Source organism: Helicoverpa zea, chromosome 15 (assembly GCF_022581195.2).
Source record: "Helicoverpa zea isolate HzStark_Cry1AcR chromosome 15, ilHelZeax1.1, whole genome shotgun sequence".
NCBI classification, from domain to species: domain Eukaryota; kingdom Metazoa; phylum Arthropoda; class Insecta; order Lepidoptera; family Noctuidae; genus Helicoverpa; species Helicoverpa zea.
Genome location: NC_061466.1, coordinates 9,045,661 through 9,062,677, shown reverse-complemented (window position 1 = coordinate 9,062,677; position 17,017 = coordinate 9,045,661). Strand labels below are relative to the sequence as shown.

The 17,017-nt window shown below is 37.9% G+C and overlaps 1 protein-coding gene across 1 annotated transcript in view; it reads right to left on the bottom strand.

The window, feature by feature from the left end:
• Positions 1 to 271: 271 nt before the first annotated feature.
• LOC124637025 (synaptotagmin-4) overlaps positions 272 to 17,017 on the bottom strand; it is a 38,588-nt gene continuing 21,842 nt past the window's right edge. Inside the window, exons 5-10 of the mRNA XM_047173341.1 lie at positions 6,604 to 6,738; positions 5,980 to 6,093; positions 5,533 to 5,644; positions 4,694 to 4,821; positions 4,033 to 4,225; positions 272 to 3,544 (exon numbers count right to left, since the gene is read on the bottom strand). Of these exons, the coding sequence (XP_047029297.1) occupies positions 3,428 to 3,544; positions 4,033 to 4,225; positions 4,694 to 4,821; positions 5,533 to 5,644; positions 5,980 to 6,093; positions 6,604 to 6,738 (799 nt within the window). The 3' untranslated portion in view covers positions 272 to 3,427. The remainder of the gene's footprint in view (positions 3,545 to 4,032; positions 4,226 to 4,693; positions 4,822 to 5,532; positions 5,645 to 5,979; positions 6,094 to 6,603; positions 6,739 to 17,017) is intronic.

Genomic DNA, 17,017 nt, shown 5'->3' with positions numbered 1-17,017 from the left:
CCAATAATAATGCCTAACGGTTGCGGAGCTTGTTCGATAATAACCAACTCTTATAACGTCGTCGTTTCTGTTTAGCTTGAAAAAATATTCCAGGTACGAAAACCCCTGAAGTGAAAAGCTTGTAAAAAAATATGAAAATAATTTTGGTTGGCTTTTGCACTAAGATTAACCGCAGACGGACGGACGGTCAGACAGATATAGCGAAACTATAACGGTTTTCGTAGTAAACAAGGAATCCTAAAAGGGTCAAAGGAAGAAATGAAACGAACAATTATTGTGAAAGCACCAGTCAATAAATTTTATTCACTATAATTCCCTTAGTATACAAATCTGATATCGGTGATGTGGATGACGTGGTCTATACACTACAAGTGCTGGTATATCTGTTTCTTTGTTCACATTCTCACCAAGACACGAAATAACCCGATCATTTATAGGATTACGCTTTTTGAGACAAAAACCATTTCTTTTATTCGTCTCTTGGTCAAAATACAACAATAATTATTATAGTAATAAAGCCAAAAGTCTGTCCCATTGCTCGCAAAAATCATACAAAAATTATACCCCATCATCCAATCGAATTACTTACATCATACCCTAGTAACGAAACAGACTTTAAGCCTATAGCGATAAGAACCAGTTTCGCATGAATTTCATCTACTACACATGAACAAATTGATTTACAAAGTAAAACACATGATATCATTAAAACGGAAACATTTAGTGATAGTAAAGTAGGTACTTACGACTAAGTAATTATAATTTCTTATTTTAACAATTAGAATGAGAAAGCGATTTATCGATGATCAAGCAATGACTATTTACATTTTTATTAAGTTTGGAATGTTAAGTATGGAGTAAAGTATGAATAAAGGGCATACAGCTACGTAGCCTTAATTTCCAATGACTACAGCGATGAATTTCACTAAACCAACGTTGATTTTTATTAATTTCGGCATACATAGTAAGTGACTGTACATACATTGCAATTTTTATTACATTTTTAATTCGTATATTGTCACTACGACTTCTGAGATATTATAAAGTACAATAAATAATACATTCCCTACAATATCCGACAATTTCAAAAATATGTATATCAATGAAATGAGATCATTGGTGAAAGCGCCATCTATGGTGACACAGCGACACTATGAGAGTACATTAGGAGACAGAAAGCTCGAAGCTTCGTCCTGAGCTTATAGTACGTACCTAAACAACTATCAAAGTAATTTTAGGTATAAAATAGATTTATTTGTCTAACCTATAAACTATACATACATAAGTATTATGTTCTAGTCGATCAATGAGTATTACTTTTGTCCAATCCTGCGCATGCTTGGGTTCAAAAATTGTGTTTGATTTTGTTGTAGCATGATTGCTAATGAAGTGGTTACGTACAGTTTTAGTGAAATGGACCGAATGGCATTTGATGCCATCGTTGATATTGAGACAGAACTATTTCGATTTTCTTTACAATTTCGTAAACGAAAACAATATCTACGCGCATTACTTTTTGACGTGACAACGTCTTATAAATCGATGGAGCCGGCTGCACGCACGAAAAAACATGACTCATGCGGCGTTACCTCGCTCTGAGGCGTTACCTCGCTCTGAGGCGTTCCGTTTAAGGCTTGAACTGCAAGCGAGAGCTCGCAGCGAGCGACAAAGAGGCACAATCGGCAGCTACTCACGTTGTCACGTTCAACTATCGTCAGTACGACTTTACAGACAATGGTTTTTTATCCCATCACCCGATAGCCATGTTAATTTTCTGAGAAGAGTAAATTAACTGACGTTAACAATGGTGTTTTAAGCTCACCGCAACGTAATGCGCCCAGAAAATATATCTGAACATTCGATGAATTTTTGTTTTTACTAGAATCTTTTATGAAAATCTCAGTTAATATATTAAGATTTCCTGTATTTTCACGTACATACAATTTCTACAGATAGTTAATTTTGATTTGATTGATGATAGCTAATCGTAAAATAAACAACATTTATGCTTACGAATAGTTTGTCAGACATTACTTAATAGGTACCATAACGAGTGAAATCCATTACATCAAGTGTTCTTACATTTAGATATGTAGAATAAAGACGACCTTGAAACGGGAGAGATTTATTCGTTTCATAATACATAGCTGTCAAGTTCTAATGTTGTATTGAGCATTCCGTTTTTCATTATCAGTTAATTTTCGAACGAAAAAAAAATATAAAGACTTGGTGGCCTGGTTCCATTTTCACTAAAGGGGTTTCAATTCATAGTCATGTTTCCATGTGGTAGAATTTTCATCAATTTGTGTAGTCTCCTCCATGGTGTTAATCATAGATAAATACATGGTGTTAATTGTTATTTCCACTGGTTTTCTTCGACGGCCATGCTCACTCCCGTTTCAAAACATTAAGTTAATCTACATTTGAATAAACACGAGTTTGCACTGACGTGAATACACACTAGAGAATGTTTTACAATTACTGTCGGTTAGGGGACGCTGTGCGCTTTCAAACATATCATAATACACGCGAATAAATTCCAAATAATTTCCTCTATCTAATATACAATATCATTTTTTTAGTTTACAAATTAATTCTAAAACAAACGCTTTAACCTCTGGACTTTGGCTTTGCCATCCTTCTGCTAACGTTACTGTGCAACAATAATAAGTGAGAAATTAAATTAACAGAACAATGTTTATGGCCAATCGTTAACAAAGTAAACTTGGTTTGTAGGCACAGACTTTGAAGGTTTACAAAAATCTACATCAAAATAGATGGAATGTTAAATTACAGACCCGTGATTGATGCCCGAATATTCAAACGACCTCTACAAGATTCGATGAAGTAACAGTATTAGGTCAACGTTTTGGAATTGCCGTTTGAGTATTCGAGCATATCACAAACGCTTTCGTGTCCAGCTAATGTTACGACCAGTTAGCTGAACACAGAAAGTATGTCAATGGTAAAGGAATAATGTGTTGGAATGACAGGAATTAGACAGAATCCTTGTTGATACTGCACGAGCTTCCTTCCTGATCGATTTTTATCCTCCGTGATTGTTGTTCACATTCTTCAAATTCTTGACTAGATTAGAAATGTACTTTCAGACCAGTTCTGAGACTGAAGTCATGTTATTTCCATCGTTTATTTCTTTAGGAACTGGCTGTGCCTGTCCGAATATTTTCCTCTTGAACCTAAATCGAAATCGACAGACAGCTCCCGATACTTTCACAGACCTTACCGTAGAAAGATTCATTTTCACCAGAACCACACCAGCAAGCACTCAGCAATGTAAATTTTTCTTCTGCTGAGATCTTGTGTTGTTCAGGCGAAAATGCACTTTAAGCAGTGGTCTTAAAGGTGTGTTCTAGATGTCAGGGTTGATGAGCAGTGCAGTATGAACGTGGTGGGGTGTAGAGTCGGTTCACTCCTTGAGCTTGTGCCAGTCGGCGATCTGGCGGCGCGGCGCGGCCTGCACCTCGCGCCAGTGGTGTCGTGCACTGCCCGCACCCACTGCGCCCAGCTCCAGCCGACCGATCACCTGGTGGAACCAACAACATCGTCATTAGGGTCATCATTATGTTTTTGTAAAACTTACTTCATATAACATAGAACAGGAGCTCCCGAAATATGTTGGAGGGTAAATGAAGGTACATAAAATAGGTCATGTAAGCGATACGTCATATAATGCGAACTTTGCAAAACTTCAGAAAACTATTTTGTAGGAAGTTGACTTAGGAACCTTTGTATTCATAGTCTCCCTACACAGTGTTATCTAACAGTGTGTCAAACATTCAAATCCATTAAATCCTTTTCGGTAACCAAATCAAAAGTCCATTCATCAAATAAGACTTTTGCTTTCACACCATTATCGGGAGGAATAGCTCTCACCTTATCCCTACTGCTGTCGTTATGTACTTTCTTCCCATTTTGTGTTCCTTATTGTAGTCGTTAATTTTCAGATTTTACTATAATTTTTGTTTGCCAATGTGTGAATAAATGAATTTTATTTATTTCTTTCTTACTGACCTCATTCTTCGTAACCCTGTCCCAGTCAAGCACGAGCAGTTCCAGCGACACGTGGTCGAGGGTGGCGTTGGGCGCGGCGGGCACCTCGAACACGAACGACTCGTTGAACACGGGGTTCAGCGTGCGCTTCTTCACGTGGGTCTTCTTCTTCGCGATGCGCTGTCCGTTGTATAGCAGGTACATCTTCACGTAGCTGTGGGGCAAGAAGGTAAGATCATTTACTATGTTTTTCAAACTGAAGAGCCATAACTGTGCATTTAAATATTCTAGCACGACTTGGTTTAGAGAGGAGTCAAATGACCGATATGTAGTGATACAAACGAATTGTCTTGTACCTGTGAAATATCTATATGTGAATTGATAGAAGGTACTAGTACCTAAAGGTACTCATGTCTGGTTTATTTTGCCAGATTTGATATAAGGTACAGTCAACTTCAGGTCAGTGGTAACAGTTTTATAGGAAAATCGTACTTATTACTATTGAGTTAAGGTGCATGACAGTACCACTGATGTGCAGACTTGCCTTATTGAATATTCTCTACACCTACTTAGGTGTAGAGAATATTCAATAAGGAGTGAATCTATAACTTTCCCATGTCGACAACACTAGACAAATCTTCAAACCTTCACAATAACACAAGTGCTTATTTAAAATACTAACGGATCAGCAAGTCCGGTGACGTCCATCTTGGGCAGGTTGCGCGCCTTGAGCAGCACCACGGTGAGGCGCGCGGCGGCCGGCTGCCAGCACAGCGACACCAGCACCTCGCCGCGACCCACGCTGCGCATCTGGGTAAGGTAAGATGATATTAAATAGATATGTCACCGAAAAATAACAAGATCCGTAAGTTTATCAATTTACTAGGAAGTTTATAAACTTTCGTAAGATTCTAAACGGGAGATAAATTGTAATATTTTACGTCCACATTTTCGTAAATTGATAAACTTACTGAACTCACTCGTAAAATAATAAGTAAGCAGTAAACAAACGCTACGCGCGATCTGATTTGTTGGCTGTCACGGCAGTGTGTTATTTTACGGCAATCCAATCCAAAAATTAAGCAAGTCCTTTTGTAGGTACTATCCTTATTATACCTACTCCTCCTTTCTACATACACTCTAAAGATTACCTTATGAACTCTCTTATGTAGTCCATAAGAGAGTACATCTTTATATACGCCAACGATGTACTCTCTTATGAATTCCATCTACATACCACCACCTTCTCACTAAATACTTCCTTTAGAATTACCCCATGTACTTCTATATATAGGGGGAGTTCTAGTATGCTCACTTATGCACCCGAATTCAATAAATATGAGTTTTCAGCCAATTTTATCTAACAATCAAGTCTTGTCTTGATACTAAAAGTTTACAGCCTTACTACAAAAAAGTGTGGTTGCAAAATTAACCTTATTTCAGCGTCATAATCAGTCATTTTTTTAGACAAGTGTTCAACAGACTTTAAAAGTTTTTGTGGCACGACGGTTAGAGTTTTACCTTGAGACTGCGTGGTTGTATCTCGCGGCAAAGCGCCATGGCCTCACCGCTTTGCAGCTGCAGATTCGTCAGCGGGGATACCACTTCGCCAATTATCTCGTCACGGGAATATCTGGAATTAATAGGAACAAGTTTATTAATTAACTACACTTTCAACATCATCTATCAATGGACCCCTAACTGCTTGAGCACGACTCTCTGCTTTGCAACAGCTAAACGTCTCCCGTGACTACGGTGGGTGCAATTTGGCGAAACCGCTGGTTAAAGAAAAAGGTATTGTGTGTGCCTTTATAATAATGTACCAAAGTATATCGTGATTGTCTATTTTTATTTATGTCAACAAGTCACGATTGTAGATCATCTATTGCATACTCAGGTCGAATATAAAACTGATGCCTAGACAAATAGAACCAAGGAAGATAAGGTTTTTTTTGGATATGTACAAACCTGTCAAAGCTAAGAACGACGAAGTGCAGAGTGATGCCGGCAATCTGGTGCGGGGCGATGCCGTAGAACGTGAAGTCCTCATCGTATACCGGGCAGCGGGTCTTGCGCACAACTCTGCAAAAGACAAACCAAATAAGGTTCAGTATCAACACCAGATTATTCGAAACTAACGAATACCTAAGGTTCATGAATATAGGAACAAGAAATAAAAAAAACCGGCCAAGTGCGAGTCCAACTCGCGCACGAAGGGTTTTGTATCAGAGCCATAAAATCACGTTTGATGTATAGGAGCCAACCAAAATATTTATTTTATTCCAGTTTTCAGTATTTGTTGTTAAGTATAGCGGCAACAAAAATACTTCATCTGTGAAAATTTAAGCTCTCTAACTATCATGGTTCATGAGATACAGTCTGGTGGACGGACCGATGGACGGACGGACGGATGGATGGACGGACGGAAAAAGGAGTAAAAACAATAGGATCCCGTTTTACCCTTTGGGTACGGAACCCTAAAAAGAATCTTTTTGTGCCCGCAATTTATGGCCCTGCGAACTTATGGGCTATCCCAAGCACCTGGTGGGATCAAACAAAACAAACTTCGTACAAGGAAGATGTCATGCTTACCTGGTCTTAACCTTGTGCTGTTTATCAGGCAGCAGCTGCAGCTTGACGTAAGGGTCCGGTCCAGCAGGCTCGCGACCCGGCAATCCCTGGCATGACACCACCGAAACCACCAGTGCGTTCTTCTCGGTCTCATAGCTGCAGACAAAGTTTGTAGTCAGTAAAATTGTATTATTGACTCGAACATAGTTCGAAAGTTTTGCGACTTTAGTGTCTTCTCTTTAGCATACGCTTCGGATGAATCTTTTAACTTGGAGTATAGGTATCCCTACTATCCCTACTAATATTATAAATGCGAAAGTAACTCTGTCTGTCTGTCTGTCTGTCGGTTACGCTTTCACGTCTAAACCACTGAACTGATTTTAATAAAATTTGGTACAGAGATAGAGTTTACCTTGAGAAAGAACAACAGGATAGCTTTTATCCCGGGCTTTTGAAGAATTATCTTGGAAACGCGATATAACCGAACTCTACGCGGGCGGAGCCGCGGGCGGAAGCTAGTTAAATATAAACGTAAATATGAGTGTAATTAAAAAATGTTACGTTATTTCAGTTTTCCGAGATAGTATTTATGTAGATATCTGACTATCTGAGGCTTCTTATCTATTAAGCTAATCTCGGCTTGGTAATTGAGCTATGTTTATTTTCTCTTGTCTATTTATAGTATTTTATTTTCTCATAATGCCAGCCGACTGTACTTGAGACTGACTGGAAAATGAAATTGCTTCTAAATAAAGTTAAGAGGCTCCGTTGGGTATCGACTTTTCCTTCAGAAAAGTCTTTTGCCTAAATGCAAATTTAGTAGCGATCTCGAAGTTTTCTTTATGCAATACGTGTTATTTTAAACTGAAACTGATGGTGAATAATCTTCTGTAACTTATACAAAACAAAACGCTAACGATAAATATCTTCGAAATTATGCATAAACAAATTAATGTACCTTATAAATATTTGAATATAAATATAGTCAACTTCCACGGAAACTGTTCAGTTTTTGAAATTGCATAAGCATATTATTATTGGACATTAATATTTTTTGTATGTTTGATTGATTGAAATATCCGATTTTTCGTTTAGTGGAAGCTATTATTTTCATTGCATTTACAAACCAATGTTTCTTAGACTTATTATAATTAAAAACTCGCCCCTTTGCAAAATATTGAATTAGGTACTTACACAGCAAATTCCGTTTGATATTTGCTATCGATTTCACCCGGTCGTGAACAAAAGCACTAACCCTATGTAATGCGTTAGGCAGAAACTAGGTCATATCTGTAGAACCTAGACCGAAGTGTAGGCAATATTGTAGCTAATACTAGCTCCGATTCCTATCGAGCGATGTTACCACGAATTTATGTTGCTTGCAATTTCAATAACTATTTTCATTTGCATTTGTTATTTGTGTAATAGTTGTTCCAGATAGAGATAAGTTGTTGGTTTAATATTTATGAGGTATATAAAGTATCTTCGCATGTATAATTTCTAGAATTGAGGCTTTGAATGTTACCTATATCGGGTGTGTCGTTCACAATCACATTAAATGAAATGCGTTAATATACTGGTTTATATATGTCGATTAACACAAAGAAAAAAGAAAAATGCGTAAAAATAAAAAAGTGAATTTTTCAAACAAAGTAAATTGAATAAAAATGTGCGAAAATTAGAACACCATATAAAAGTCAGTCATTACAAACAACTGAATTTCTCCCTTGAAAACTGACAGCTGTCAACTGATCAAAATATTCGATACTCCTAACTTTATCTTTGCTTTACACATGATGTTGTAAATTATAAAAACGAAAAATGACTCCTGTGGTTAAACCACTGAATGGATTAGGTTATTTTTTTTACAATTCGCCATAGAATATCATAAAGTATATGCGATAGGATTTAATGTGATTGTGAACGACACACCCGATATAATACCTTTTACAAGATTGTAAAAAAAAAATTTTGTTAATACCACGTATCTAAAATAACTCTCCATTTCACTAAAATTAATCAATATTCAATTTATTTTCTACATAAAGGGCTTTTTCCCCAATAAATACTTGACAAAACACTACCCTTTAATCGAGTGACCTCAACAGGCCCAAATACCAATAAACCTTCACCAAAGAGTCTACAAACAGATAAGTTTGTATACGTACACGCTATAGTCTCTGGTATAGACCACGTGAGTAAGGAGGGTCTAAAGAAATTTGTTCACAGAGTTTATATGCGCGACGGAGCGAGCTGGGGTGACACTTCCCCGATATTTTACGATAGAACCGCCAACGATGGGTAAAGTTTACGTTTTATTTATATATTGAGAGTGGACGTTGACATGTTAATCAATAAGGCATGATGGGAACAAATCTAGATCATTCGAAGTTCAAAATTTTGCGTTTGCCGGAAAAGTCGAATCTGAAATCCTGGACTTTTAATTGTATGGCACGTTATTTTGAAGTATCGACTACACAACATAATATACAAACACAGATGAATTATAAACACACAAAGAATAAAAAAGCTTCAATTTTAGCAAAAAAAAACCGTTTCATGCCTACACCCCATTTACTTATCAATATTTACAACGTCTAGGAATGTATTCCAAACAAAATAGTTGAACTCAATATAATAACATTTTTACAAGCGTCTGAATATCTCATGTTTACGAGCGAAGCCAGACGTTGCGACAGTTTATTATTAAAACACAGTAAAAAGGCTTAGATGCCATTAAAGGCTTTTATGTGGCGTGTAACAAAACACCCCCTAGGGTTGCCAGCGTTCCCAGTGTTGCCAGTTGCCGGTGTTGCCACAAATGGATTACTTTTGAGTAGTGAGAGTAATATTGCGTAGAATATTGTCGAAGTTTGTGCCGAATGGTGCTACGAATGAGTTATGATGATGTAAAACTGTAATCGGCTTAGAACTTCGGTTTTTATAGATGTAAAACCTGAGGAGTATATTTGCAAGAATTTTGTATTTAAGTAATCGTAATCGCTTAGATGACTCCAAATAATTTGTAGATGAAAAGTGCCTTTGTTTCTATACGATAGATAGAGATTGAAATATGGTACTTATTTTGAAATATTCTTATTATGTTATGCATAAAAACCCTGAGTTAACGAAATATCAAACCCAGCTCCAACTACCAATTAACCAGCACTATAACATTATTTTCAACTCTTAATTATCAATTTTAAACCTCTCAAAAATACACTGAATCCAACCTCTCAATTTGTTTGGCGTGAACGCATAACGACTCGCCCTCGGCCACAGACAAACATTGTTATAACTCCGCAAATTATCCGCACTGACAGACGTGCGGACGAAACGATCCCACTGCGTAAACAACCCCAACTATTTAATGAGACAATTTAACTTTGCCGTGAAAAAGTTAAGGGATTTCACGTGTGTGAAAGTGTGTAATTAAATGTCGAGAGTTACACCTTTTGGTTGTCAAGGAGATAGTAATTGAAGATTCTTTGTTAAAACTTTAAAGATTAAGGATTTCAGGACTGTTTCCTCGGAAAACAAGGAGGTTCTAACAATTCACTTTATAGTTCATAACGATTTAATCAGCAACGCCTCGTTTTGCTTACGGAAAGTCGAATATTACTAAGTCACACAATGGTAAACTACAGGAAATTGTCATGAGTTAGCAAATTGGATAAGAACAGGGTCATACGAAGTCCACATAAGAAGACAGATTGAAGCACTGTGAGACAGAGAGGAAAGTATTTATCTAAATTCTATATCAAACTATTAAAAGCTTACTTCCATACATATACAAAATCTCCTCATAAAGGATAGTGCTTTATCTCCCCCAGCCTCCGAGCCCAACCTCCAATATTAAGCGTTCATTATGATCTCGTCCCGTCTAATCATCTCCACGATAATCTGGTCGCACTTTGATCCCTCTAGCGATAATGAGAAAAGATGGACTAAGTCGATATTTTAATAAGAGGGATTAACGAAGTAATTTGTCTTTCAAAATAAGGTTCTTCATTAAATACCAAGTTGTTATAGTTAAGTACTGTTTTAGGGGCTTACAATAACTGCCAAAGATTTCGTTGTCAAGAAAGAACTTATGCGTATATGTCTACTTTATGTCTACGTCCACGTTTGCTTGCGCTCCTAGTGAACTAACTCATCGAGAGAATTTAATTTAGAATTGTTACAAAAGTAACATCGTTAAAGGTCCTGTAATCGAATCTTCAGTTTCTTTGTGAAGCTTATTGAGGGCAATCAATTTTTTAAGCTTACGTTCGTCTGCTTGTTGTAGTTGTATGGTTCCGCCCAAGCTTTGATACTGGAAAAATATGATGTGGGTAGCTAACTTGATACCAAATTCAACAGAATAACGATCAATAGGTACCTTAGTAAATATCTTAATTTGAAACCATAACGTTTCGTTATAGAAATAAACGTCAATAGCAGCATTTCCGTGTGCCCATACGGGTAAGTATTCATATAAATAAATAGGTGCACTTGTAGCAATATCCTTGACAAACACGTGTAAGCCAAGGTCAGGTGTTGGTGGTCACGGCCGAAGGTGTGCATGTCTGTAATCAGACCTTGACTCATTCGTATCCGCTTGCATTACATTCGTTTTATGTCACACGGGAAATCTCTGTTCTATGCTATGGAATTTTGAATAAAATTCCTATGTGTCTTTGCTGGGAAGAAGTGGCGCAACAAACTCCCCAGCAACACGCCTGTTTAGGTTTGAAGAACCAGATTTATACAAAACAAGTCCAAGTTAATATGTACATCTTTCAAAATGTAGTTCTTTCAAATCTCGATGGTATGTGGTAACTACTCAATCAATCAATCCCTTCCTGGTCCACCCACGATAAAAGAACCAAAGTCATAAAGTATCCCGAAATCGGATCTCTCAAAGTTTGTATCTGAACCAATTCGCAGGCAATCATTTTCTTTTCGAGTTTATTTAAAGTTTTTAGAGTTTTTTTAAAGGCAATTTGAGATATCGAAGGTTGGGCCAAGAGCTTTGTTGGCGCACAATCAAAGATTCGTCAATATAGGATCAGAAACTCTACTATTTTCACAATACCATTTCAAAATCCCCGTTATTCCCACCAAAATCCAAAGAGATATAGACAGCTTCAGTCGTTTCAGCGAACAATACTATAGTAAAGTTTATTTATCGCGAACAAAGATTGGTCATTACAAAGGAATACTTCATAGGCGTGTGACAAAGCGATGTCACAATAGTCCTGTGTGGTATGTCACCGTGTGGGGTCGTGTGGTACCGTAATTGCGAAGGCGGGAGGGTAGTTATTGATTCAGAACACGGAGTAAGGAGTAAGCGGAGATGCCATAATGCAGGAAGGTCAGGCGCCTTCTTCTAGGTCTAATTCGTACCGTGGGCAAAACGATCAGTTACTAGTGAACTAATAAGGCGTTTGGGTTCTTTGAGACATCTGTCAACGATTTCTGGTATTATAAAAAAATGTTCGGGTTCAAAGAAGGCGTATAAGGGCGAACTTAGTGACGTTCCTCGTCCCCCGCATTCTGGCGCGCTACTTTCTTAGGCGATTTTCCGTTATGGCACCTCCGCTAGTCATTTGTTCTCCGTGATTCAGAGAGTTTCTATTTACGTGGAGTGGTGACGTGTCGATAATGTTCGTGTATCGGCTTTGTAATGCATGGTTTGCAACTCCAAACTGTTCTGACGGGCTGACGCGGCGTGAATCATTAAAGTGGAGCAGAATTTCTGAGTGGTTCGAATATTGCAAGGACATTTTAGCGAAGTGAAATATTGCGTATGTATTAGAAATTATGAAATGAGCTTACGCTCTATTTATATAACATTAACTTACATAAAATAACTGTGTAAACCACCTAATCGGTATAAACACCGGTCACAATCACACGCAACAATATATTTCCTTATAATTTCGCATTTTTCTAATAAACTGCATTTTATAATGAAAGCAAATATAGAAATATATTATTTCTGAAAGAAAATATAACGGGGCTAGAAGCAAAACGATGTAAGGTAAGAAAACACGTGACTCAGCAGTATTTTTTCCCTTTACTATGGAGTAGTAGCTCATCAATAAATAATCTTTATGGACTCGCCAAGCACATTCTGAAGTTCATAACATAGGTAGTTACTAAAATCAAATAACCGTAAAATATTCTCACTTAACTACTTTATGTTTACGTTTTTGTTCATTATTGACAGAAAATAAGGGAAATATGTACCTACTAGCTGTTGCCCGCAACTTCGTCTGCGTGGGCAATATAGAATCGTCAAAATACTACTTATCCCGTAGGTGCATTCTTTCACGTGACAGTATAATTAGGATTAGCACTTAGCAGTCGCATAGATTCATTGATCAAGGCTGTGTTGTGGATGTGACCAGACAAAAGAAGTAAAGTTTGTGACGTTGTTCAGCCAATTTGGAAAATTATTACGTATGGTGCGTAAGTAATTTTCACAGGAAACAACTATAATCTATGTCTACATGCTTTGAGTCTGACAAAGCTGTCATTTGTACATTTTCTGCAGCTGCTGCGACTAATCAGAAGCCAGAAAGTCTGTCAGTCTTACCATAATATGGATATCGTCTTGTGTAGTTGACTGGATTGTAGATAGGTAGACGCTCCAAGCAAAATATTGGTACTCAAACAGATTCGGTGACTGGAAGCCAACACCAACATAGTTGGGGAATAGCTGGATGGATGATAAAATGAGTCATCATCATCAGCAGGCGCATAGGGTAGGATAGTTTCACTTACTCATGGTAAGGCTGACCCCACATTAGGCGTGCGCGATCCTCGGGCGTGTGAGTAGCGCGGGCGTCGCGAGCGCGCTGCGTGAACGTCGCGTTTTGCTGCCCTGCGGCATGTGTGAAGAGTGCAAGCGACGCGCTCGCGGCGAGCACGCGGCGCTCGAGTTGCGTTCTTACCCCTTCGCCTGCTATCCCCGCCGCCCGCTAAACGCCTTAGCAGTTAGGCCGCTGCCTCGAATTTTGCGGGCAGCGGGGCGGCAGCGGCGGCGGCGCGGGAGCGGCAGGATCTTACGCGTATAATCAAATGGATCGGCCCTCGAATACAGCGGCGCGGGAGCGGGCAACGAGCGGTGAGCTCCATTCAAAACGGTGACCGAACGCGCCGCCACCGCTGCCGCCCCGCTGCCCGCAAAATTCGAGGCAGCGGCCTTAAACGTCAAGGAGAGCGGCGCGTACGCGCCGCGAGCGCGCTGCAAATGCCGCAGGGCAGCAAAACGCGACGCTCACGCAACGCGCTCGCGACGCACGCGCGGCGCCCGCGCTACTCACACGCCCGAGGATCGCGCACGCCTAATGTGGGGGAGGCCTAAGCCGGGACTCCACCGAAATGTTTGCATTAGTTCACGAATAGGCAAAATGTACGTATCTGTGAGAGTCCACTTCATGTGTTCGTACTTGAAACCTGTAGTTTTGCCAAGATTTTCAGAATGTACGCTCGCAATTTGTCATTTCTTGGTGGAGCCAGCAAATCAAAAGAAACATAAGTGTTGTATACTGTGCGTCACTACCGCACACCGGGAAAATTTCGCTCTTGCGGAGGACGTTTATATACCATATTTTGTGTCACACGTAAACAGGACGACAGTAAGTATCCACCGAAACACTTTCAAAGATCTGATGAACGAACAAATCAGACCTGACTTGGTCACCTGGGGCCAATCAGAGCTCTATGAAGCGATAATACGCTTTGGCTCCTACTGTTATTGTGGTTTCTGAAAATTTATTCACCTCATTCAACGATGAATGTAATTCTGATGGTACTATTAAGAACACTTGCTTAGCGCAGAAGCTGACGTTGGCAGGTCAACTCTTTTGACTTCTCGAATAGGATACCATTGGTTTTTGTGCAATGCACACCTGCAATGCATTCTGGATTAGGATAGGATATAGGTGGATAGGATTTGCAACAGAGAACAATTCTGTCTTTGTGATTAAATGACATCAAACGTAGTTTTATATAAAAGGTGTTTTTTAGGGTTTTTAGACTTGGCTCGGGTCTTACTGAGACTGTTCGTAATCGTGAACAGTGTATTTGCGATCAGAAGTTGAAAGTAAGCATGTCTCTGGTATGCGGCGCGTAATTTGTACGTTTTCAGACGCATAAAGCATTTTACTTTTGTGTGTATGGTATTAAATAGAGAGAGCTCCCATTTCTTATCTGCACTCTGTATCTGGGCTTGTTTTTAAAGCTACAGAATCCTACATTACCTTCCTCACGCTTCGCAGCGCTTGCGAGAGATAGATCCTCATTTCTTCTAGGATTAAGTTTACATATTTTGCACCAGAAAAAATAATTAAGGTCTACTTAATACTACTCACTCAAAGTAATTTGTTTTAAGGCCACCACATTATAGTGGAAGATAAGCTAAACTATGTTTATGAAAAAATCCTGATATGAACTCCATCTGGAACTTTAAATGATAATTAATTGTTCCACTAAAGTCATCATTTTTGACATAATGTTCAAAAAATAATTTAGATGGCACCGTTTTAAATTTGGCTGAGAACTATTAATTTTCTTTTCATCAAGGTAATAATTATAGTTGGATTTTGATGTGGCACGGCAAAGTGACAAACACTATTGAAATGTCTATCGAAAAATTACACTACGTGTTAAAATATGGTGAATTACGGAAAATACACAACTCCATCTGTTGAAATAATAATCCTCTATAAAGAATGTATGGTAATATTGTCATTTACCACCTCGCGCCTTTGACAAATTTGATGTATTTTATTTACCACAGATGGAGCTACTTTAACCTTGGCTAAACAAAATTTTCATATTTTTTTTTTTCTTCCGAAGTTACTTATAAAGGTGTGATTTTCTGTGTAAAGATTACTAATAGGCCGATCAACTAATATAAGTACAACATTCAAATGTACAGTTTTGACAAATAGATTGCGTGTCGTAATATTTTACATCTTGAATTCACAAAATTAATCATATCTTTTGATAGAGTGAATCGATTTCGATGAAACAAAAACTAAGTAATACCCCAAGTTACGTAGAATTTTTGTATATAAGCATTGTCTGCATTTAATTCGTAGATTTTACGTGAATCCCGAACAAACAAACAGATAAACAGACAAACAGACAAACAGACAAACAGACAAAAATGACAAAAATGATGGAAATGGGTTCTGTTAGTTATCCTTCAACATGCTGGCTATTTTTTTTGTCAATTTCTTCAATGTACAAAAATTACTTTTCTACAGATTTATTATATGTATAGATATAGATGTATAGACGCCAGCTGTCAACCTACCCGAATCTGTCAAATTTGAAAATCTACGATGGACAACAACATCAGTACATTTGTACCTACTTACATACATCAACTAATATTTGAAACAAGAATCACAAACCAATTAATTTTCATTTCCCAGTAGTTGTGTTAATATTTCCGTTGTACGGCGACTATAGGCGACGGCGTAGCAATTAATTAAGAAAACACTTCAACAATTGTGTTCGGGCCCCTTAATTAGTCTCGATGAGGTATCAGGTAGCCGCTAATTAGGACTAATTACGGTCCACTAATCTTATTACCTATATGTGTTGGGTAAGTATTTGTTACGTTGTTAATGTTTTGTTTTTGGTGTTATATACTTCTTGCTCGATAAAAAATTGGTATACCTACGGTACAAAGATAGATGATATTTATTTTGTAAATAAGTTGATAACAACACTTTTCCACTTCAATTTTCTATTTAAAGCGATAATAAGTCGGTATAAACTTCCTATATGACCAGATTGAGACGAAACATCGAAACAAACTCTCTTTGGACTTATGAAGCTAGCCTTTATGACAAAAAACAAAAGCCGTATTATGTAATATCTTCTGTGAAAATATTCAATCAATATAATAAATCATTCTTATAAATGATGAAAATATTGAAATTCGATATTCGACGCGCCCTTAGGCGATAAGATTGCCTAATCCAATTATAATGTAGTTACTTAGTAGTAGGTATAAGAATACCGAGAGCGACGAAAAATAATTAATTTTACAAGCCCTAAATTCTTCGTAAAATAACTCACTAAAATAGAGAGAAAAATCGTGTTGACGTAATTGACGAAATTGAATATTCATTCGATATTTTGCGAACAGCAAACAGATCAAACATTACAAAAAACAGTCTGGGTACTACGTAATTTTTAATAAAAATTGCGAAGTGGATTTGATCTAGGTAAAAATGAATAGAGCACTTATTGATATCGGAGGTTCAGATTGATAGGGTTTAGCCGGATTACGAAGAGTCGTCTACCACCCTCGTACCCTATACCCGCTGGGAATTCAATCGGAAAAAGAGATCTATTTACTCAAAGTCAGTGATTTTCAAAGAGTGAAGATGTTTAAACACCTTCTTCCAATAGAGGGTCGGAAAGT